This window comes from Aythya ferina (genome assembly GCF_964211825.1).
Source record: "Aythya ferina genome assembly, chromosome: 2".
Taxonomy (NCBI): domain Eukaryota; kingdom Metazoa; phylum Chordata; class Aves; order Anseriformes; family Anatidae; genus Aythya; species Aythya ferina.
The window spans coordinates 79295522-79320005 of record NC_140297.1 but is presented as its reverse complement, the minus strand read 5'-3'; the positions used below and the strand labels follow the sequence as shown (position 1 = coordinate 79320005).

Here is a 24484-nt window from a genome sequence, read left to right as displayed (position 1 = left end):
GGCTGTAGCGAGGTGGGGTTTGGTCTGTTCTCCCACGTGCCTGGTGACAGGATGAGGGGGACATGGGCTAAAGTTGCACAGGGAAGTTTTTGGCTGGATGTTAGGAAGAACTTCTTTACCGAAAGGGCTGTTAGGCATTGGAACGGGCTGCCCAGGGAAGTGGTGGAGTCACCATCCCTGGAGGTCTTTAAAAGATGTTTAGATGCAGAACTTAGTAATATGGTTTAGTGGAGGACTTGTTACTGTTAGGTCAGAGGTTGGACTCAATGATCTTGAGGTCTCTTCCAACCTAGAAATTCTGTGATTCTGAGATTCTGTAACTCGGTCTGTCTACTCTGCAGAAGTGCCAGAGAGGCATTCAGGCTGCTCCCCAGTGGTACATTCCCTGACTGCACCAGCTGGGCACACTGAAAAAACAGTCTTGTTGTTCCTCCATTCAGATGGCACCCAGTAAGTGAGGACAGGGTTTGCTCCCGGCTGGCGCCATCTCTGGTACCACCAACTCCCCTCAGAGAAAAAAATACGTGTTTCTTCATGTTGCCCTTTCCTCGCCTTGAGACAGATGGAGTTGCTCAACTTTAAAACCTTCCACTGAGTAAGATCTAGTGAATAAAAAGGAAAAAGGAAAAAAAAAAAAGTATTAATAACAGCCAAAAGAAGGAGAAAAGACACAGCACAGGTCTCCAAAACAGCAGCGTGTTTTGTTATTGAACATAATCATCTGGAATTAGAGGTGCTTACTGAAAGAACAGTCAGCCAAAATTTGTTTTGACCTTCTTCTGAATATAACTTTGGACATGGTGCGGGTGCCTGTGTGTGCGGGTGCCCGCGTCTGCATTGTTGCTGCCTGTGGGGCGATGCTGGGGCTGCCCCATGTTGGCCCCAGCAGCCCCACAGCAGGGCACGGCTGGGCCCAGCAGCCAAGATGGTGGTGCCTCGCCTCAGGGACAGCCTGGGGAAGAAAGGAGGGCACAGTGCTGCCCAGCAGCTGGCAGAAAGAAAGGAAGAAAGGGGGCGAAACAGCCCTGTCGGCACCTGGGGAAGAGGAGGAGGAGGGAGAGCAGGAGGGGCTCCAGCTGCCACAGCAGAGATCCTCCTGGAGCAGGGATTTCCCTCCCTCAGCCCCACAGTGGAGCAGGGCATGGTGTGAGGAGGAAGGGGGAGCAGAGAGGGGCTCTCAGGGACTGACCCCAGCCCTGTGCCCCAGCCTAGGAAGTAGGAGAAAGTTTTCTTTTAATATTTGTCTTTTTTCTCATTATCCAGTTCTATTTTTAATTGGCAATAAATTAAATGTATTTTCCCCAGCTCAAATCTGTTTCTCATTAGCAAGTTACCCAGATGGCAAAGTCCTAGAGGATTGGGATGAGGCAGGATGCCTGTATTCAGACAACCAAATTCTACCTCAATTCCACTGTTTCCAGCTGTTGGATTTACTGCTAAGAAGTTTAGTCAATAAGAAACACTGAAGACTTGTATTAGTCTATCTGAATAGAGAAGAAATGGTTCACCCCTTCAAAGTATTAAAAAAAAAAAAAAGTCACTTCCATGTCCTGTGACAATTTTATTTGATTTATACTGCACTATGAACTGCTACAGGAATTAAGAATTCCTCAGACAATATTTTACCAGCTAGGGTACAGTTCACACTGCCCTAGATTTTGCTGATGTCAATGTATTTCTTTTGCTGATGTGCACGAGGTCACTTAGTACTGGAAAGATTAAATGAAATGATGGTATGAAATAGTCAAACTGCTGGTAGGTTTGTATGGCCTGTCTATTGGGATCCGAGAATCCCGTTAAAGTTAGGATACCTTTTAGTTCTAATGAATCAGGAATCAGGCATGGTTCATGAACCAGGGTTGCTTACTATTAATTATTGATATTACATCTCCATATGTAGGTCCCAGCTAACAAGACAGTTCATTGCGCTCTATAACTACACATACCGTGAGACACTCCTCCTAAGCATTACAGTTCAAATGGAAAGATAGATAAAGGCTAAGAAGGGAAGAAAAACAACATTCAAATATGAAAGTACTTATGCTAGACCATACTCCAACGTCAATGGCAGAAATGGGGAGAAAAAATTGAAGGGTTTTTTTTTTTAACCCTTAGCCATGTGAGATTCGTTCTGAGCCCAAATACTTCTGCCACATATGGAACAGAGAACAGAGTTCTCATCCTGCCTCAACTATCAATTGTTTTGATTGGTGAGGCCACACATGGAATACTGTATGCATCTCTGGGCTCCCCAGTACAAGTGGGACGTAAAACTTCTAGAGAGGGTCCAGCATAGAGTCATGAAGATGATTAAGGGATTGGAGCATCTGTCCTATGAGGAAAGACTAAGTGAGCTGGGCCTGTTTAGCCTAGAGAAGAGGAGATTGAGAGGGGATCTTATCAACTTCTATAAATACCTGAGGGGACAATGTAAAGAGGATGAGGCCAAACTCTTCTCAGTGGTGGCCAGTGAATGGACAAGGGATAATAGGTATAAATTGAACCACAGTAGGTTTCATTGTTATATGAGGAGGAACTTCAGGTGACAGAGCACTGGAACAGGCTGCCCAGAGAGGCTGTGGAGTCTCCTTTGGAGATATTCAAAACCCGCCTAGATGCAATCCTATGTAACATGCTCTAGGTGACCCTGCTTGAGCAGGGGGTTGGACTACATGATCTCTGGAGGTCCCTTCCAATCTCAACCATTCTGTGATTCTGTGATTCTGTATTCAGGCCCTGAAATCCCAAACACCTCCAAATATACACACAGCTTCTTCAGTTTACTCTGTCTTCCTCAGCTAAATAGCAAATTAGTGTGATACTGATGGCTTCTTCCCATAAGAAAGCATTACCCTTCCTCTAAAGCAAGGCAGGCAAAACAAACTCATTACAGCATAAATGGAAAATAATGCCAGCACTTTAACTTCTCCTCTAACTGCTCTGAGAGTGGAAGAAAGCAGGTGCATCCTGTATACAATCTTGGTAGAGACAGCCAAAGAGCAGTACATAGGGCAACAGCTGTACTTGTGTATTCTGCTTTATTCCTTGTAGGTCTGTCTATCTAGAGCATCAAACAATCCCAGCTAAATGCCTTTCTTCCATTGAGGAAACTATGGTGAAGTCATAAATTACATCTGTCACCTTCTGCAGTCAGAGTTTTTCCACTTACTATGTAGAAACCGGATCTAGTGTAGAGGTGGATGATTTAGCACATAACATAGTGAATAGCTTTTAACCAAATACTTTGTAATTTAATAAAGTGTCTGTGCTATACTTCTAAGTTGCTGCTACGATAGAATTTTTAATTAAAACTGTTACCGCCCCTTTCCCCTTTTGGTGTCAAATAGATCATTTGCATTTTCACAGCCCTGAGAAAGCAGTCTAGGAGGTTTCTGGAGAGCGTGGAAGATAGCTTCCTGACGCAGCTGGTTAGTGAACCTACCAGGGGTGGTGCCCCGCTAGACCTTCTCTTCACAAACAGAGAAGGACTGGTGGAGGACGTGATTGTCGGGAGCTGTCTTGGGCAGAGTGACCACACAATGGTGGAGTTCACTATTCTTGGCGAGGCCAGGAAGGGGACCAGTAAAACCGCTGTATTGGACTTTCGGAGGGCTGACTTTGAGCTGCTCAGGACACTAGTTGGTGGAGTCCCTTGGGAGGCGGTTCTGAAGGGCAGAGGAGTCCAGGAAGGCTGGGCGCTCTTCAAGAGGGAAATCTTAAGGGCACAGGAATGGTCTGTCCCCACGTGCCCAAAGACGAGCTGGCAGGGAAGAAGACCAGCCTGGCTCAACAGAGAATTGTGGCTTAATCTTAGGAGGAAAAAGAGGGTTTATAAGCTTTGGAAAAGTGGGCAGGCCACTAAGGAGGACTTTAAAGAAGTAGCGAGGCTGTGCAGGGAAAAAATTAGGAAGGCCAAAGCTCATCTGGAGCTCAATCTGGCTACTGCCGTCAAAGATAACAAAAAACGTTTCTATAAATACATCAACACAAAAAGGAGGACTAAGGAGAATCTCCATCCTTTACTGGATGCGGGGGGAAACTTAGTTACAAGAGATGAGGAAAAGGCGGAGGTGCTCAATGCCTTCTTTGCCTCAGACTTTAGCGGCAATACCGGTTGTTCTCTGGATACTCAGTACCCTGAGCTGGTGGAAGGGGATGGGGAGCAGGATGTGGCCCTCATTATCCATGAAGAAATTGTTGGTGACCTGCTACGGCACTTAGATGTGCACAAGTCGATGGGGCCGGATGGGATCCACCCAAGGGTACTGAGGGAACTGGCAGAGGAGCTGGCCAAGCCACTGTCCATCATTTATCAGCAGTCCTGGCGATCGGGGGAGGTCCCAATCGACTGGCGGCTAGCAAACGTGACGCCCATCTACAAGAAGGGCTGGAGGGCAGCCCCGGGAAACTACAGGCCTGTCAGTTTGACCTCAGTGCCAGGAAAGCTCATGGAGCAGATCCTCCTGAGAGTCATCATGCAGCACTTGCAGGGGAAGCAGGCGATCAGGCCCAGTCAGCATGGCTTTATGAAAGGCAGGTCATGCCTGACGAACCTGATCTCCTTCTATGACAAAGTGACGCGCTGGGTGGACAAGGGAAAGGCTGTGGATGTGGTCTACCTTGAGTTCAGCAAGGCTTTTGACACCGTCTCCCACAGCATTCTCCTCAAGAAACTGGCTGCTCTTGGCTTTGACTGGCGCACGCTTCGTTGGGTTAGAAACTGGCTGGATAGCCGGGCCCAAAGAGTCGTGGTGAATGGAGCCAAGTCCAGTTGGAGGCCAGTCACTAGTGGCGTCCCCCAGGGCTCGGTGCTGGGGCTGGTCCTCTTTAATATCTTCACCGATGATCTGGACGAGGGCATCGAGTGCACCCTCAGTAAGTTCGCAGATGACACCAAGTTAGGTGCGTGTGTCGATCTGCTTGAGGGTAGGAAAGCTCTGCAGGAGGATCTGGATAGGCTGCACCGATGGGCTGAGGTCAACTGCATGAAGTTCAACAAGGCCAAGTGCCGGGTCCTGCACCTGGGGCACAATAACCCCAAGCAGAGCTACAGGCTGGGAGAGGAATGGTTGGAGAGCTGCCAGGCAGAGAAGGACCTGGGAGTGATGGTGGATAGTCTGCTGAATATGAGCCAGCAGTGTGCTCAGGTGGCCAAGAAGGCCAACGGCATCCTGGCTTGTATCAGGAACAGTGTGACCAGCAGGGCTAGGGAGGTGATCGTCCCCCTGTACTCAGCTCTGGTGAGGCCGCACCTCGAGTACTGTGTTCAGTTTTGAGCCCCTCGCTACAAGAAGGACATCGAGGTGCTTGAGCGGGTGCAGAGAAGGGCGACGAAGCTGGTGAGGGGCCTGGAGAACAAGTCCTACGAGGAGCGGCTGAGGGAGCTGGGCTTGTTCAGCCTGGAGAAGAGAAGGCTCAGGGGCGACCTTATCGCTCTCTATGGGTACCTCAAGGGAGGCTGTAGCGAGGTGGGGGTTGGCCTGTTCTCCCACGTGCCTGGTGACAGGACGAGGGGGAATGGGCTTAAGTTGTGCCAAGGGAGTTTTAGGTTAGATGTTAGGAAGAACTTCTTCACTGAAAGGGTTGTGAGGCACTGGAACAGGCTGCCCAGGGAAGTGGTGGAGTCACCATCCCTGGAAGTCTTCAAAAGACGTTTAGATGTAGAGCTTAGGGAAATGGTTTAGTGGGGACTGTTAGCATTAGGTCAGAGGTTGGACTCGATGATCTTGAGGTCTCTTCCAACCTAGAAAATTCTGTGATTCTGTGATTCTGTGAACATAATTTCCTTTAATGTCTAAATAAATGCTCCACTTAATGATAGCATTTAAATAAAATTTTAATGAAAAAGTGAAATATAATATATAGGGTTGAATCCAATTTTCTTGAGTTTTAACACACATGTGGAACATGCTCTGAACTAAGGAAAATATTTTGAACCTGATGGACTGTAAATTACAACCCTTGGTGTGTAGTCAGTTTTTAATTAATTTTCTTAGTCATTCTCCATAATCCTTATAGTTGCCTGAAAAAAAAAAAAAAAAAAAAAGTAGTTGCCTTGGGCAGGGAGTGGGGAAAATTATACATCTACATTTCTGTGATATTTAACTTAGACTTCATAACCAACAAATATAAAACATAAAATATTTCAAAGATACCGAGTAGAAATTCTGTTCAGGCTATACTTTCATGTAAAGCAAGTGCCTATTTTTCACTCCATGAACAAAGATAGAGATTTATTCTTTCTTAACATCCTAAAGACAAATACTAAGTAAATATGCAGTCTCTCATTGCATTTATTATGTTAAAAACTCACATTTAAGAAATATCACTGAAGTGGGTAGAGAAAGAATTTATTCTAACAAAAGTCATACTAAACCCCAAGAGACGGCTTACATGTTAAGATGACTTAGATACCAAATCATAATTAGAGATAATTCAAATCTTTCTGTTCAGAAATTCTGCCAGAACCGGAACCTATGTAAACTTTGAAGAAGTATAGTATAGAGATGCCTGAGGTATAGTTTTTGATTTTGTTTTCCCCAGCTGATACCACATCCTAATTGGACAGGATGTTTTTAAGAGCTATTTCTCTATAATTTTAGATTACAAATAATGTCTTTTCCGAATATTATTGTAAACTGATGTTATTATTTATAGAAAAAAAGTTTGTGAAAGAATACAAAGTTGTTTTATTTATTTATTTATTTATTTATTTTCCAAGAAGCAGCATAAGTTCTCTGTGCAGTATAACTAAATGCAATGCATGCCTTCAATTGATGTTATTTTAGTGATCTAGAGCTTGCTAGCTAGAGTTCGCAACCTGTACAATTCACCTAGCTTTTCAGGTTCACTTCACACAATTACCATGATTCCAGATGAACTACAGTGCAAACAAGTTCCACTTCATCTTGAATAGTGCAATATCATCTGGGGACCAATTAAATTGACCTCTTTGTGGTAATGCTAAGACTAGAGTTTTCCTTTCCTTTAACTGTAAGATAAAGATGTGAATGGTCAAGAATCTTGCTGTAAAGATGTATCCTTTGGGCATACATAGGAACTCTATGCATAACAAATACAGTTATCAAGAGCATCCAAAGTCTCTTAAAAGAGCTGAATATTTATGGACTTTTAATAAGACTTTTTGTTGTAAGTGAAGAAAGTGCTTTTCCATCCAGGGAGTTCCAAAACATTGCAAGCAAAGGGAATTACTCAGTTACCCCCACTGGGGTGGGAAGCAAAGCAGTTTTCTTAGGCCACCTCCAATTCCCTTAGGCCACCTCTCAGTGCTCACAAAGTGTCTTTATCTTAGAAGGAATTACTGGCACTGGGCCAGTCTGGTTTCTGTTTAGCCTTTGGTGCAAGCAATCTGCAGGATGGTTTGTGTACCTCTGTTTTGAACAAGAGATTGTGCCAAACTGTAGTGAGGATTTTTAAAGAACAAACCACACTGTGGATACCTTACATTATGAGAATAGAAATGTCTTAAAAAGGGTAGAAAAAATGAGCATGGATGTTACAGACCTCTTTATTGAGTATCCAGAACTACAGAACAAATGTTGAAATAAAGTATCGGTAAATGACAAGCAGAACAAAAAGCAAATATGGTTTTAGCACATGTAGGTTGTGAGATTTATCAGATATCTTTCTTTGGAAAAAAGAAAAAAAAAGATATTTATTTGATAAGGATTTGCTAGACTAGGAACATCTATTTAACTTAGGAAGGGAACAAACTACATTAGAGAAAACAATAACTCATCTTAAAAAGTGTTATATCAGACTCAATGGCTGTTACTAGCAAAGTTTCTGAAAGGTCAGTCTTAGGTTCTAAGTTATTCAGACCCTGCTATTAAATTTAGTCTGCTAATTCTGTTCATTACGTAAAGTAGAAAGAATGTCAATACAGGAAAACATCAGAATATTTTATTCTGGAAAAAAAAAAAAAGAAGTAAAATAAATTAAAAAAAAAAAAGACTATGGACTGGAACAAGAAAATGGCATGAGATTTCATAGCAGAGTGCAAGGTCATGCTTTTTGGGATTAATAACAAGAATTTCCTCCTTCACATGGGAAGTCATTAGTTGGAAATGTCAGAGGAAGAGCAAGATCTAGGTGTATTAGTCAATTATAAGATTACTATGAACCATCACTGTGAAGTAGCCATGAAAATGTCAGAAGCAATCCTAGGATTTTTCAGGCAAGATATTTCACAAAGAAATATGGAAGTATTAATGTCATTGGAGCAGGCACTCCTAATATATCAACTGGAACGCTGCATATAATGCAGGTTCATCATGTTCAAGGAAGATGTATTGAATCTCAGGTGTAGTTGCACTGAATGTTAAACCTAAGCTCACTGCCAGTAAGCCACTGCTACCACTGCTGTGTAGTCCCCAGTCAGTCAGCCAGAGGGTGTTGTATGCTCTCAGCATCCTCTTCTTCTCCCTTTATGGAGACCATAAGGGAGAAGACCTCTTCCTGAGATTGGCTGAATTGGAGTGTTACTAACTGGAGGCACTGTTCAGACAATAGTGGCTAACCACAACCTTGAATGGGAACAGAGAAGAGTTACAGTGATGATCACAGGAGCAGAGAAATGAAAGATGCTGTGTTAATTAACCTAGAAAACCTGGTGTTGCAATGGTATATGTTAAATTAGTTCATTCATTTATTCAAAAGAGTAAAATGAATATATTTAGGTCAGAAACTAGAATACATTTTATAATAACCAGAGGAGTGAGGGAAGCATGTTTTAAATGTGAAACTGGTCTTCTTTACAGAATGAGACCCTTCTGTTTTCAGACACTCTTTCCACATATGCTGTCCACCCCCCTGCAAACACACACAATCTTAGAGTGTGCAGACACTCAGCTGGCCTTTAATTTTGAATTTTAAAGTTTGACATTTATAAAGCTTTCAGTTGTTCAGTTGACTCAATGAAATATGGTAAGAGCTGCATTTTCCAATTGGAGTTAGCTATAACACACGGTGTAACAGCTGGCATTAAAATGTCACAATTGTTTCCTTTATTTAGGGTCTCCTTCCAGCCTTAAGTCTGCTCAAACATCCACACAAAGTAGGTAAACGTGACTGTAAAATATGAAACTTATTTTAGGCTTTATCTTTGCACATTTTATTTCAAGGGAATAACAGTTTTCCCACAAAAGGAATTTATAATGTGTGCCTATAGCATTAGACTAACTTAAAATATTTGACTTCTGGAAAAATACCCACCAACCAAGATATTTGCCACAGTTGGATAAGTGGATAATGTCTGGAATGTTAAACTAGAAGGCAAACCTTCACCACAACATATGTATGGACCAAATAAAATAACTGGGACTTCTGCCAATGTATTTCAGGAAGGATTTAAGTCAAATGACTTATTATTTACTAACAGCAGCTGTTAAATCTGAATAATTTGCAGTACCTTAAATGGAAGTTTCAAGACTTCAAGTGAGACACTTGTGAGCTGCACTACTTTAATATACATGCAGCAGTAATTAATCTCTCAAGACTTTATTCTTCAGTCTGTAAAAGGCATTGAAAAACCCTGGATGAACTGTTTTGGAAGCATTTTTTTACTGCCTTCAAAATCCTGAGCAGGAATTCGGAAATAATATTCTTCTTTGGCAGTACTGATGGAGGCCAATACACTAATTAATATTCCCAGGCATTTATGCTCTAATCCTGAAAGTGCAGAAGAACAATTTTTCAAAATAAGAAAATAGACACATTTCCCATATGCTTCCTTTTGGGAAGGGACTGGGAAGACATGACAATGATGAATTGTAGATTAATGGTATTTTCTATGGGGGCCTTAGATTTCTTGAAGAAAATGAGGATTGCACACTTTTATTACAGGCTCCAAACAAACTTTTGTACTTAGGAACTGTTGCTGTTACTGAAAATCACAGCACAAAGAGTTTTAAGTAGCACTCACAACTGTAATTTGCAACATAAATTCTCATGGTAGACAGACAAAGTAGCCAGAATAACAGAATTTCACAAAAGCTAAGGGAAGCATAGGAAGAAGAAACAAGATCCTCCATAGCAGAAGGGTTCTGTGGACACTTACTTTGTAGTCCCATTACACTTGATAAACATGGTTACCCAGGGCAGGCACATGTATAGGGTATACACACCCACACAAGCACAGATTGCCTCACCACTACATGCAGAAGCCTAGCTGGGTCAGCTGACAGTAAACTTGCTATTAACAGGCCTAAGAAGAAAAGTGATTATGCATGTAAGAACTATTCTAATTGCAAAATTGTACTCTTTGCTTGTGCAGTTGAATAATTACCCCAAATCCCTTCCATTATTGATTCATATCAAAGCATTCAACAGTGGCTTTTTTTATATTCCATTTCTAGCCATTATTTCATACAATCTACTCTGATTTTCTTCAGTAAACCATTCTGTGAACCTTCAAACCCCTTTCACTATTAATACTCCCACATTTTCCATCTGCTAATGTTAACTTTACTGCTGATATTAAGGAGACAAAGGTAATAGTTAAATATTAACTATATAAGTAATATAGGTAATTTAACTTTCTCATTGATCTGTGTTTTTTTTTACTGTTTAAATGCAAGAAGGATTGAGGACTGTAATAAACAATTTACACTGTGTAATTAGGTTTAGAATTTGCTATGGGAATATTAGATAAGAAGGGCTGGGAATGCTTTCAACAGTTTAGCTTGTCGTATTATAACAGAATAGAAGGTTATGCAGATTTTTCGCAAAAGTATTTCATGCAGACTAATGTTCTTTTGTATGTAGTCTCTGCTTCAAGGTGATTAAACAATGATAACAGTACAAAGTTCTCATGTACTTTCTGTAATTTGTTTAGATTTATGTAGCATCTTTGTATCACTAAATAATAGACCCTGTCTGAGGTTAAATGATTCATTTTTATGATTACGACAATTCTGTTTTAAAATAGCTGTTCGGATTACGGATGAAAAAAAAAGGGGGGGGGGATTGAAGTAATAGCATTTTGACTCCGCTAGTTAAGCACACTCAATGCTAAACCTATTTCTGTAGACCCTCATTCTGTTGCTTTGTTATTAAGACAGAAAACTAATGAAGATTGAGACCAATAGATCCATTTTTTAATGATGCAATCAAAACAAGATTTTTTAATATAGCTAAAGCTTGGCATTAATATAGCTATAGCTAAGGCATTAAGAGAGTGATATCAAAACCCAGAATATCTGCATCAAAGACTAAGATTTCACCAAGTTAAAGTGAGGATAAAAAACAGAACAAAATCAAACTTCCAAATAACTAATTAAAAACAGCTTCTATTTCACAGGTTATTTTAGTCACAATTTGATTATCTTTGTCAAAATTACTGTTGTAATATCAGATGTACAAAACAAGGAAGGTTTCTTTTTGAAGTGTACTCTTAACAGTTAATTTCACTTGAGCTCAGATAAGCTTCAGCCAGCCACTTTGGAAGATTTCTATTAAATGTCATGCATAATTACATAAAACTTGTAAAAATTTATAATCATCATACTTTTGGATGCTTTCAAGATTCTGGAGAACCTCTCAAGCATTACTAGCCTGCTACTCATCTTTCCTGTTAAGCAGCCAGCTGCCTTGAAATTCAATTTAAAAAATGTTTTTCATTCATTTTCCAAGTAATCAATTTAAACTTGAGCAAAAATATTGAATTGACTATGAAGAAATGGCTGCTATGTTCCATAATAAAATATGATAATTTGGCATGGCCTGTAATTAACATTGGTTTTCTTAAAGAGCATATTGCAAAATCTTCATTTGAGAACAGTTTGTTTGATTTTACTTTCCTTATATAGGATTAAGAAAAGCACTATGTATATATATATATAATTTATTTTATTTTATTTTTTTTTAAGAAAAATACATTATTTTCTGAAAAATGACTGACATGGGGAGCCATGTTATCATAGTGGTATCTCTCAAATGATGCTTTACAAACCAGTTATCCTAAATTAGTCCTTTGTTGAAAGTGATAAACTACTAATACCTCTGGTCTCAGCCCACATGTTGTTAAAAAGCTGTGTGTGCGATTTGATGAATAAAGCTGAATCAACCTGCCTTTTAGTAGAATTGTAAGGCTCAGTGTCAGATAAGGGCTGTACAACAGTTTAAGTATTGCTATAGAAGGAATAAAATGTTATTTTGTCTAAAAATGGCTCATCAGGTTCCAAGAAAGTTAATACACTGTTTGGAGAATAGGTATTACAATGTCCTAATGAAGTTAAGATAAAAAATATAAATATAAATTAATAATAATAAAAATATCCTAATAGGTAGGTGAAGAGGATGTTTTAACCTGAGTAAAAACTCAGTTTGTATTAAATATGAATGAGTATATTGAACATAAGTGAGTATGTCTAAATCAGTGACCTTTTCAGTGACAGAACATCCAAATATGCAGGGCTTAAATAAATCACTTGCTCTGTAGATATCCTAAAAAACACAGTGTTTTTTGGATAGTACCTAGGGTGAACAGCTTCCTGATTTTTGAGAGAAGGAGCAACAGGCAAGTGTCTTTTTCTTTATCTCAGTCTGTCTCTATGGTATTGTCCACTTTAAAATACATTTATTTTATGAATAAACTGTATTTTTGCATTTACTTTTTACATTGTGCTACATTTACCATGACCTTCAAGGTGACAAAAGATTATTCTGAGAGAACATACTTACACTATGCAATATGATTGGGAGCATCTGAATGTCACCCTCCTTCTCCATTTTTCTCTCTTGGTGGTTTGGAATATATTTCATTAGAGCCCAACATGAATGTATACTAACTACTATGTAGGTAGGTAGATTTTCACAGCAGCTTGCATTGCTGTGTAAAGAGATTTAATAAGTCAGATTTGGAAAGGAAAAGAGTGTAACGGGTGCCTCCAATTTTCAAGTAGCGTTAGTGAAAGGCAGTGGCAAACAAAGCTTTCTTTTACATGAAGAAGTCTTTTAAGTCAAATATGTCACAGCTGAACTCTATTCACAAAAAATATTGGATTTTATGAATTGGCTAAACGAAAATTTTGTCAGTAAGTTTTTTGGTTTTTAATTGAAACATTCTCTCTAGACACATAATGAAGATCTTCAGGGTCAAGATTAGACCCAGTTTGAGAGATTACTGTGGAAAAGGGTTTCTAGCCCAATAGCATGGGGTACTGCAAGTCGGATACTGTGTCTAAAGCCACCATGTGGTGGGAGCTGCTCTGCAACCTTCTGAGAGCCCAAGGAGAAGGTATGTACCAGCAGCTGAGGCTAAGCTCAGTAACATCTCAGCCTTTGCGTACTGTGGCTGGGATCTCTCCTGCTGCCACCTCAGATCATCATGATGTGTATGTAAGAATCTTTTCTCATGTTTTCACTCATCTCAGGATACATGAACAATACTATTTAATCCATCCCACTATGTTTGCCTCAGTTATCACAATGCCAAGCTGCTGTATGATTATACATACAGCAGGAGTGCTCCTTGTGGGCTAAGCACTTTGGGTTGAATTCTGTGGATTCATCAACTTCCAAATCATTAAAATGCCAGTTCAAAATCAGTTTGGACTTCTGTCCAAATGCCTTCCCAGACTACAGAGTACAGAGAAACCAATCTTCTATTCTGTTAGAACACATCTGGTATAGAACACAGAACAGTGCAAACCAAAACCACAGTAAAAATGTGGGGTTAGGATGGTATGAGCCAGGTTAGATACCCTTATAGATCATACAGTTGTAGAATGGTTTGGATTGGAAGAGACCTTAAAGATCACCCAGTTCCAACCCCCTGCCACAGGAAGGGACATAACCAAGTTGTCCTAGGTTGCTCAAAGCCCCATCCAACATGACCTTGAACACTTCCAGGGATGAGGCATCCACAGCTTCTCTGGGCAGCTTGTTCCAGGGCCTCATCACCTTCATAGTAAAGAATTTCTTTCTAATATCTAATCTAAATCTACCCTCTTTAGTTTAAAGCAGTTTTATCAATAACAGCTTTCCTGTAGGCCCCCTTTAGGTACTGGAAGGCTGCTACAAGGTTCTATACAGATGTTACTATGCTTTTGCTGTTCCAAGGACTGGTTATTCCAACACACTGCTGTTCTTTTTCACTCTCAGATATTGTATGCAGCTGTTCCATGGATTCATCTTAAAATTATGGCAACTTGTTGCCTGATTCCGATTATAGAAAGGGCCACAACATGCAAGCAGCTGCTACAGAAACAAACACATAATTCCAGCTAGCAATGCAGTTTTCATGAGAAAGGTTAATTCTAGAAAATGTTTTATTCTGAGTAGCAGAAAACACTTTTGCCTAAAAGAATCTTAAAGACTCTGATAGCTCTAGCAGAGAAAGAAGGATATCTGAGCAGCTCACTGCATACTATTCTTTTGTGCTGTAGGATATTCTAGGCAGCCTACTTTAGATGACGCACCTCTCATACTTTACCAGTTTATTGAGAGAGGTATAATATATCAGCAAGCAAATGCAGTGTCTTCCAATGCCTGATGCTGTGCACAGTATGTCACTTTCCTGTGTGATATTATTCTACATAACTATGAACATACTCCCTGATGTCAGCTACAAAGTACAGGGGACTGCACTTCCCTTTGAACATCTGCTGACAAGTAAAATACTGGATGGAAGCAGAAGCACTTACTGTAGAGGATTAGAACTAGTCAAAAAAATCAAATCAAATTAAGTATTTCTTGTAATTATCCCTTCTTTCATAGTTTGTTGTTGTTTGTTCTGTGTTGTTTTAAATTAAATCTTTGTGACATGGTCTCCCAAGTCACTTAAATGTCATTAAAATAGAAATGTCAAAAAATTCTGACAATTTCATTTCTGATAATTTTTCAGCCTCTCCATGGACCTTTGACTTTTCACCTAATTATGGAAAAAACAAGGCTTCTGTGTTTCATATTATGTTAGAGGCAGCTCATCAGTACTACAAGAGGAATAAAGATTTCTACCAATCATAATGCCTTAAACTGATTCCTGAACAATTCAGAAGAATCTAGAAAAAAAAAAAAAAAGTGTTACATTACATTCTTCTTTTAACATAGTCCTCTGCCATGATTTGACTTTGGACAATTTGCTTTTTTGCTTTTAAGAAGTCATTCATAGCTGGTGCACTGTTTCAACACTATTTCAAAGGTAGAGGGATCAGAAAGGTAACAGTGGGGAAAACAATAGACAAAAGGATAAAAACTGAGACTCTTCACTTGAGAAACCTAGAACTGAAGAAACTTAAATAATACACTGCAAACTACAAACAGAGAAAAACTTCTGTCCCATTGACAAGACAGCTTTGCTGAAAGATTCTTTTTTGTCACGATATACTAACTCTAAAGAAAAAAAAAAAACAGCAAAGAGAAAAATCAAACATCTCTCACTTATGTAAATATTACAGCATTTCATTTTCATGAGATTGAAATGTTTAGTTTTATTCATATCAGTTTGATGATTTTCATTTGATTGTTGTTTAAACTTAACATCATATTTTAGTGTATTGAAAAAAAAAATCCTTAAGAAATGAAAGGACTTTATTGGAACAAAATGCTTTGACACAAATGAAATTGATTTTATTGGAACAAAATGCTTTGACACCAGTACAACATATCAGCATCAGTATACTTTCACTATTAACGATTTCAAATGATGCATGCAAACTTCCCTCTAATTGATGCATCTTAGAATACTGAATCCTGCTATTTGCAGATTTGGCAAGCAAGAGTAGCAATTACCTTGAATCTTGGTTAGCAACATCAGCTTCAACAGAGAAATGGAAACCAAATTTCCAAAAATATTGCATTTCATACTCCTGTAAGAGATGGTAATAATAATAATAGTGGGAAAAAAGTACTATAGTCAAGGATTATCTTAAAATTTTATGATTACTAGGTTTAGACAATCATGGGGACAATATTCAAGTATAAATATATTTAAGTGCAACCAATGACCTGTAACATCCATGAACCCTTCACTGTAGCCATGTTTCTTAAACCTTTTGTGCCTTTTAATTTTCCTGAGCTGTTCTGCAAAGATTTCTCCTGACAGACTGGTAACAAAAGAAACAATGGCCTTTTCCTAAATAAAAGAAAAAAGAAAGGGAAAAAAAAAAAAAAAAAGATGCAGCTTTGGGCAGTCTGCCTTTACAAGCGCCAACAACATTTCTTTCAAAGGCACCTGCTGTTACACATCAACCCCAGCCTGCAAAGGACAGCAACAATGACAGCCTCCTTTTTTCCACTGTGTGAAACCAGTCATGAATTATTACAGATGGCTTTAATTTATGGCATGAAAACTAGCCTGGGTTTCCTTAACCTTCAAAATCATGAATCATAAACATTATCAAAGAGGGTAAGGGGAAACAAACCATTTCAATAGAAATTAACTCACAAAACATTTATTTCAGAAACATTCACTGCTTTTCCAATATACATAACTGAACGTGAAGTTGCAGGTTAGACTCTTAGATACAGAAAGAACAGATTAGCAGCCATTAGCATCTTTGCTTCTTTAGTCTTTATCCAGGACCACTGATTTTGCTTTTACATAGGGATGAATGCTATGAGAACAGTGCCACAACGGCTGTATTTTAACAGTTCCAATTCACATGACAGCATGTCTGAAAAGACGCTCTTTGTGGGAACAGGAGGGTTCATCACCACCGTGCTGGCAGAGTTAGGATTATTATGGAAGCTGTCATAGAAACTTTAAAGATTTAATTTCTTTAAAAACCTGTCATAATGGGGGTACCCTACCTCCCTTTTCTCTTTTCCCCTCTCCTCCCCTCCCCAAAACTGTTGTATGAGTACCTTGATAACTACAATCTGCCTTACAGGGTTACTGAATGTTCATAGGCTTAACGGAAACTAACAAAAAATGTGGGGTGCTTAAAACCAGAAAAAGGATTCCAAAACAAAAGCCTGACATTTCAAGGTCTGATTTTTCTGCTTTCCCACTGTCATCCTTTACTGTAGGTATCTTAAGAATAAGTTGAAGGACACTGATGATGGTTTTGATGCCTGAAACAGCAGCAAGCTCCAGATGTTTGGACACTGTCATTTGGATGCCTGATTTTATAGATACTATCTTTTCTTAATACCTTTATTGATTATAAGCTATATGAATTAGTTCGTTTTTTCAGTGGACAGCTATTCTAATTTCTCATGTGAGATACTTCATAGATTCTCTTTTAAATTTGAAAAAAAAAAAAAAAAGCATTCATTCATACTCAGTGTTTACAAAGAAAGCATATGCAGCTATTAAGAGTTTGAAGATTTTTTATCCCTCGTCTTTTTGAAAGTCAGGGAAGTTGTATCGTGAAAAATGTCTCTCAGTGCAGTCATAACATTAGAAGACACTATACTTCCTATGGAGCAACTTCAGTGAAAGGGACAAAATAATAAGTCAGCATGGATTCAAACTGTTAGGTGCCTCTGTTCTTGGAACCAAACATCTTACTGGTTTGATTACTTCTTTAAGGACTTTCTTCAAGGGTCACAATACTTTTCTACAGTTTGGATGGCAGAAGGGCAGAGAAGAGAAGGTTGAACAAAGACCCCACCAGTATATTTATCCTTATAGTAGTGCTGAGCACCCCAGCTGAGGTAACCATTATGAGGAAACCTTAGGGATTTCTAGACCAGAGCAAAGCAGTAGTCTATCAAATAAAATACAGCATTTCTGTAAAGCATAACCTCTTCATAATTCTTTTACATGTGGTATTCTGTGGACAGTAATTACTTGTTGATCCCAGCTGTCAATTAATTTATTCCTTGAAACAGTAAGATTGGGTGCTATGAATTAGGTAGTACAGCTGCAAGTGTTTTTATGTTCATGTGGCTCTATATACATTTGGAGTGTTGTGGAACAGTTTAAACACTTTCCCATGACACCAGTTCTATGGGGAAGTATTAAGAAAAGTAAAAACAAAACAAAAGCCTAAAAAAAAATAAAATGATATTTTCTCAATTTAGCTATTATCTTTTAGTATGTAAAGAGAACTTTTCTACTCACTCATTATTTCTATTTTGAAATATATTAATCTTTCTTGAGATTTTAGAAGGTTCTAATCTTTCATTACATCTAACTGAAGTACTACAAAATACTTTGATCAGCCTTTTTGAGCTGCCCAGTTCCCAATGAGCAGTAGGGGTGACAGTGATAGTAAAAAAATGTACACATACAAACCACATGCATGCATGCAAATGCCCATTTTAGAATGGTCAACATAATCTTTCCAAAGCAATAAATTTTTGGAGAATTCCTTTCTGTGTCATCAGAAGGGAAGAAAAAAAAAAAAAGACTACCTACACAGTTTTTTTCTCTATGTTTTTAGTAAACATTAGCACTATTCCCAAAAATCAGTGGATTTTTGAGAATGTTTTCTCTCACTTTCTTGTTAGTCTGTCTATATTTTCTACAGAAAGTGGCACAAATAATAATAATACAGGTTAGCATGAGTATAGATAAAAACAGAAGAATACATGATGAGCTACAGGGTTGTTTTCTTTTTTCTAAGGATTCCAGAGTTTGTGCTAAAATACGTAATCTTGGTCTGGAAAAGCAAGCATGTCAATAAAAATGTTTCAGTCACCTGATAACTTTGAAATAACTCTGGAATTTAAAGATACTATTTTGCTCTCTTTGAGAAAAAAGAACAGTTATAGGACAGCAACTATTCATAGAATTTCAAATATCATTTAACTTGATGTAGATATAAAATTGTAGGTAATGTAGATATAATATTGTAGGTTCACAATAACACATCAGAAATATTGAGGTACAGCAGTCAGCTTGAAACTCAGATTGTGTGCCTGCTTATAAAATACTGTAAATAAGAGCTATTGTTTACTTTGTATATTGTCTTCATAGCTTTGAGCGTTGCATGAAGCAGCTTTTTCTCAGATATGTCTCTATTTTCAAAAGATGAAAGTATGAATTTTGCCTACTTTTCATTATCCAAAAAAGATGAGATAATTTTATTCCTTTTATTATGAATGAATAATTTGATAGTTTGATAGGAAGATAAAAGGTGCATTCCTGCATTGAATATTTTTTTCTTTTTTTTTTTTCTTTTTTTTTTCTCTCAAATTGACAGAAACCATTTCTAGTAACAAAAGGGAAAATGATGTATAAACTGTACTCAATGTTTAGAATGCTCTGGTATTATGAAAGGCTGAAATATAAATCTTCAAAGTACTCATGGGACTAGTTTCAGTAATGGATCATTTTGCAATATCAAAGAACAATTAACTAATTCATTAAAAATTTAGAAACATGTCTAATTTTATTCGTGAACAGATCTAACACTTATTAATTAAATTTCTCACTTGAGAAAAAAAAAACTATTCAAGTACGAGCTTAAGTGTTTTCTTACATACTTACATCTCTCTGAAGTCATTGAAATGTAAGCAGGTGCTTTCATAACAAGAAATATTACCTTGACTAGTGAAATATCTTTTTAAAAAGAAGTAACAGGTAAATAGCTGCCATATTCAGGGTTGAGAAATTTGAGAAATATGAAAAGGTATGTGCAGTTTATCTTACAAGTCATGACTGTATTGCATAGACCAGAACAGTAGTTTGCTTAGTGTCGTCAAGTTGGAGCCTTAAATTCATTACTAAAGTTCATCTGGGCACGTCAGAAAACATTTTTCCTTGTTAACATATTCTCACACTTCAGCATTAGCACAAGACTGTATCTGCTACCAGAGACAACAAACAGTGGATAAATAAGTTTTTACATACTGGAGACTTGTTGTAGATTCCATGTACTCCGTAATTCTTTTGCAGCCTCTTCAACTTCAGTGTGATCTTCTCTGTGAATGCTCCCTATTAGAATCATAGATTCATACAATCATCTATGTTGGAAAAGACCTTCAGGATCATCTAGTCCAGCCATCAGCCTGACTCACCATGACTCATCATAAAACCATGTGCCTTAGTGTTGCGTCCACAAATAGAAATGCTTCCAGGATTTGGAACTCCACCACTTCTCTGGACAGCCTATTCCAATGCTTTGTCACCTACCTCCTCAGTGAAGATATTCTTCCTAATAGCCAATCTAAACCTCCTCCGGTGCAACATGAGACTCTTTCCCCTTCTCCTATCACTTACCATCCGAAAGACACCAACACCCACCTCACAGTAACCACCCACTCTGCCTAACTTTTGTATATTCTTCCTGGAGTTACAGCCAAATGCAATTTATAAGCCTGAAACTTAGTTGAGACTGACTCCATTGTTTAGTCTGCTAAGGTTTGAATTCCAGATCTTATGCTACTGTAAAATTTGTATTTGAATTTATTTATTTTCTTACACAACAGGAAAATTTACCTAAGAATGACATGAAAGTAAAGAAGAACTGTTGTAGTAATATGTACTTCTGAAGACATGGTGTAACATAACCACACCATGCTTTGTCTCTGTTACATCATCTTGGCTGTGTCACCAGAGATGCTGGGGATTTACACAATAAACAAGAAGGCTGAAGTTATTTTCATAAAGAACTATGTTTTTTTTTGTTGGTTTTTTTTTGTGATTCATTGATCCAGTCCATTACATATCCTGTAAAAGGTAAGATTCATACAACAGAACAAGGAGGAACTTTTTTAATGTACCTTGCTACCAGAAGAAATATCTGTAGCACCATGGCTTGATGGACACGTACTATTCAGTCTTTCACCATTTTAATTGAATATACTTCACAGTATACATAAGGGGATATATTGTGTAGGATAAAACAGAAAAAAAATGTTAATTTCCCTGTAAGTTATGGGCCACATTCTGTCTTGACTGGTCATTGTGGATTTCAGTTGAGTTAGGAGGGATATAAGCAACAGCAGAATTCACTCCCAGGTCATAGAGCAAAGCCGCACAAGTTCTGACTTGATTCTATTTTGTGTGATAGCTTGGCATCCCTTCACTTTTTTTCTTTTTTTTTTTTTTTTTTTGTCTAAGGACTATAAACATTTGATTATGTGTACCAGGCCTGAGAAGAACACTGATCACAGTGCAGAGTGATTTTTATCCTGTCCGAAACAAAGAATCCTGCCAAGATGCATAGACTTAAAATAAAATTAATTTAAATTAAAATAAATTAGAGGAATTGAGAATCAAACAAAGCAAAATAACTAAAATATGCTCGAGAAGAACTTTAAAACATCATAAACTAATAGCATTGCTATTATGCTCTGGCAACCTATTTTGACCCAAACTGCATTCACAATCAGGATGCTTAAACTAACCCAGCATTTTTCCTCTGCACTCAATGTTTTCCTCTTTTTTTCTGTTCCTGCATTTAAAATTGACATTAAGAATTTCAATTCAAATTTGTAATACTTAAGAATGATCCAATAGTTCTTTGCATTTACTTGATAAGATTGATAAGAACTTTGGAAGCAAAAAAATAAAAGATAGTTGAATTCAATCCTTTACTTTAAAATACATTGCTGTTTGATAGAGAACAAACTTGCAGCACTTTAGAGCATTTGGCAAAGCTTAGTAATAGGCAAGACTCTCACACTGCATCTAAGCTGGCAGAAGAATATCATTTATAAAAAGCCATGAAGCAATGTCAGTTTTGTCACAGGATGTCTTAACTAATAGCTTATGAACTCTATCATTTGCTATCTTTTGCATTGTAAGTTTTTGATTTGGACAACAAAATGCTATAATGGAAATAACTTGCGTATTTTGTTGTTCAGTTCCTCAAGAATTGTTTTGAGACTACAGAGGACCACACAAACACTTGATCTGGTACACCCTCTATCACAAAACCACTCCTTTCTTCCCTGTAAAGACTGTGTTGTGGTCAGAAGATGTAAGATGGCATTGCTGAGAAGGCTTTACTTACCCATCATGTAGCTATTATGTACAAAGTGCGGAGTGAAGTATTTCTGGTCTGTTTGTCTAACTATGGATTTGGAAGATCAACCTCATTTTTTTTAAAAATTTTCATATAGATAATAAAAGTTTACATAGCTCTACTGTCAAATTTTTTGACTGCTGTCATTTATTCACACCTTGGACATAAGGTCTAACATTTTGGAAACAACAGTGTTCAAGAATGTCAGCAGTCCGTCTGTAAAGTCTCTCTGGATTTTTTCACATTTTTTTCTTCTTGCCATGGATATACCAACTTGAGAAGTTACTGCTATACTTTGTTACTGACCTGTGCTAGATGCCATCTCTGCAGAACTTGTGAGCATGTTTATTAACCACTTTCACTGCAAATGAGTTAATTTACTTTAAAATGCTTAAACTGTATGTCATTTCATCTGAAACAAGTTTTCAAGTAATCACAAGAGCACCTCAACCAAAAGACCAGAATGGACTGGCATAAACAGCAGGACACAGTCTCCTTAGACACAAGAATCTCCCCAGAAGGCACAGGAAGAGAATTCACAGTCAAGACTAAATCATTTCTTCTTTTTAACTAGTTCTCCTCCCCCGACCCTCAAACAAAGAACGACAAAACAAACAAGTGAAAAGGAGAATCAGGGAAATGCACAGAAACCTGAGGTTATGCATGAGTGTGTCTATTCAAACGTAAATATATATGTGCAAGCCACTAGCATGTTAAAGAACAGAGTTAAAGAATTTTAAATTCTTCCTTGGAATATTGGAAACGGAAAATTAAAAAGATCTTTAAGAAATGCCTATTTAATTGTGATGATCAGTTATTTATTTAAGGTCCACAGAATAAAACAATTGTTTTTAGTTTAGTCAGGTACAGGGCATAGCTTTTATGAAAGAAAAAAAGTCTTAAAACCTCAAAAAGTATTATAGTGAAATGCAAGGAGACATGACCAGATAAATATAACTCCCTGGAAAGAATTCTATTGATTTTTATAGTGTTTGTTCTGCAGGGATTTTTTATTCAGTCCTGGCAACCATTCAAAATCTGCATTTAAACAGAATTTTTTAAAGTGATGATCCTGATCCATTTTCTCAATGTCAGGAAATAGAAGTGTATTCTTAATGAAAAAGGCACTCTAGATATAAAATATTTAAAAGCTTCATGCTAGAATACTTACTGGTTAAAAAAAAAAAATGGGGTGAGGGTGCAGAGGACACTTACATTTGTTTTTTGTGTAGCAATGCCAACAAGCAATTCAGCCAAAAGGAGAGTTAAAATCAACATTCCACCACCATCCATCAGGCCCACATCTCTTATTGAGGGGGATGTTTGAAAATTATTGATGACTCAAGGTGCAAATACTGTTTCAAGCTTCCAGTTTCCAGCTCATATGATGAGAATGTCACCACAAAGATGTCTGTTCATTGATTTCCCCCTGCTCCCTCTTGCTTCCCCAACTTCCCTAGAAATTATTTAGCTGTTAGTGAGTCTCACTGTACGTCAGGTACTAAACAAGTGATGATGCCAGGTGGTTAGAATTGTAGAAACTTGTTGTTAAAAATAATCTTTCTTTTCCTTGCCAAATGTTTACACACTACAAAGACTTTTTCAAATTCTTCATGGTTGATGATATTGTAAAAAGGAAAAAAATAAATAAATAAAAAAGAGAACAAACTCTTCATGCCTCTCACCCCTCCCTTTTTTTTTCTGCACATACTCTGAAAATGTTTGATAGGCAAGCTGTGATAAGGAGATTTTGCTCTTTGTCATTTGTTTGCCAATTCAGCTTTTATAGCTAGAGTTTTTAAGCTCAAAATCACATCAAATTTGTCCAAACAGGTCTGGTTACTGCACCCACTACAGCAATTCTAACCTCTTGCAGTAATGTAAAGTGCACCATGAACACTTGAACAGTGGTAGAGGTAACAGGATAAGGAATCAGCGCAACCACAACACAGTTGCCATCGCAGGACAGACAAAGATAGCTGGAGGGAGTGAGGTGAAAGGGAGAGGGAACCCTTTCCCAAGAACAGCAGTGCCTACCTACCCTGTCACACATGCCTGCCACACATAAACACCATTCCCCTTTCCTGTCTCTATTGTAGTCCACCCCACCATTCTTTTCACAATGGCAAGGGCTGTGTCCTCCTTCCTTACTCCCTCCCTCCTTCCTGCCCCCTTCTCTCCCTCTCACTCCTTCCTTTTCTCCCTCCCATGTGAGGCTCAGGGATCTGAACAGACTGCAATGAGAAACAGAAGCGAAAAAGAACAATACACCTTGTGACATACAACTTGTTTAAACTTGTCCTGAATCTTTAAGATCAGACTAACGAAGGCGTTGCAAGTTGTCAGAAAATGGAAGAAAACAAAACAAAACAAAACAAAAAACTCACCCTGCTAAATTCCCCATCAGTCTCTCGATTCTTACCACTTCCTTCCAGTCTCTGCTACTGTCTGTTTCTTCTCCATCTACTTTGTTCAGCTCCTCACCCCTTTGTCCTACTGTCTCCTCCCTCTCTCTTACCATTATAAACCACTGTTGTTAAATTGGTTTCATACATACTGAGGAAAGCCTTGAGATGCCTCTTTAAGGATCTACCATGGTG

The 24484-nt window shown here is 38.2% G+C and overlaps 1 protein-coding gene across 1 annotated transcript; it reads right to left on the bottom strand.

Annotated features, from left to right (window-relative positions):
- Positions 1 to 532: 532 nt before the first annotated feature.
- On the bottom strand, positions 533 to 24484 carry LOC311432457 (uncharacterized protein; the record flags this gene model as incomplete). Its single annotated transcript, XM_084510907.1, has 4 exons — positions 24307 to 24484; positions 19766 to 19849; positions 15754 to 15830; positions 533 to 602 (listed from the first exon to the last, which is right to left on the bottom strand). The coding sequence occupies exons 1-4, from the start codon at positions 24403 to 24405 to the stop codon at positions 533 to 535; spliced, it is 330 nt and encodes a 109-aa protein (XP_084367033.1). The 5' UTR covers positions 24406 to 24484.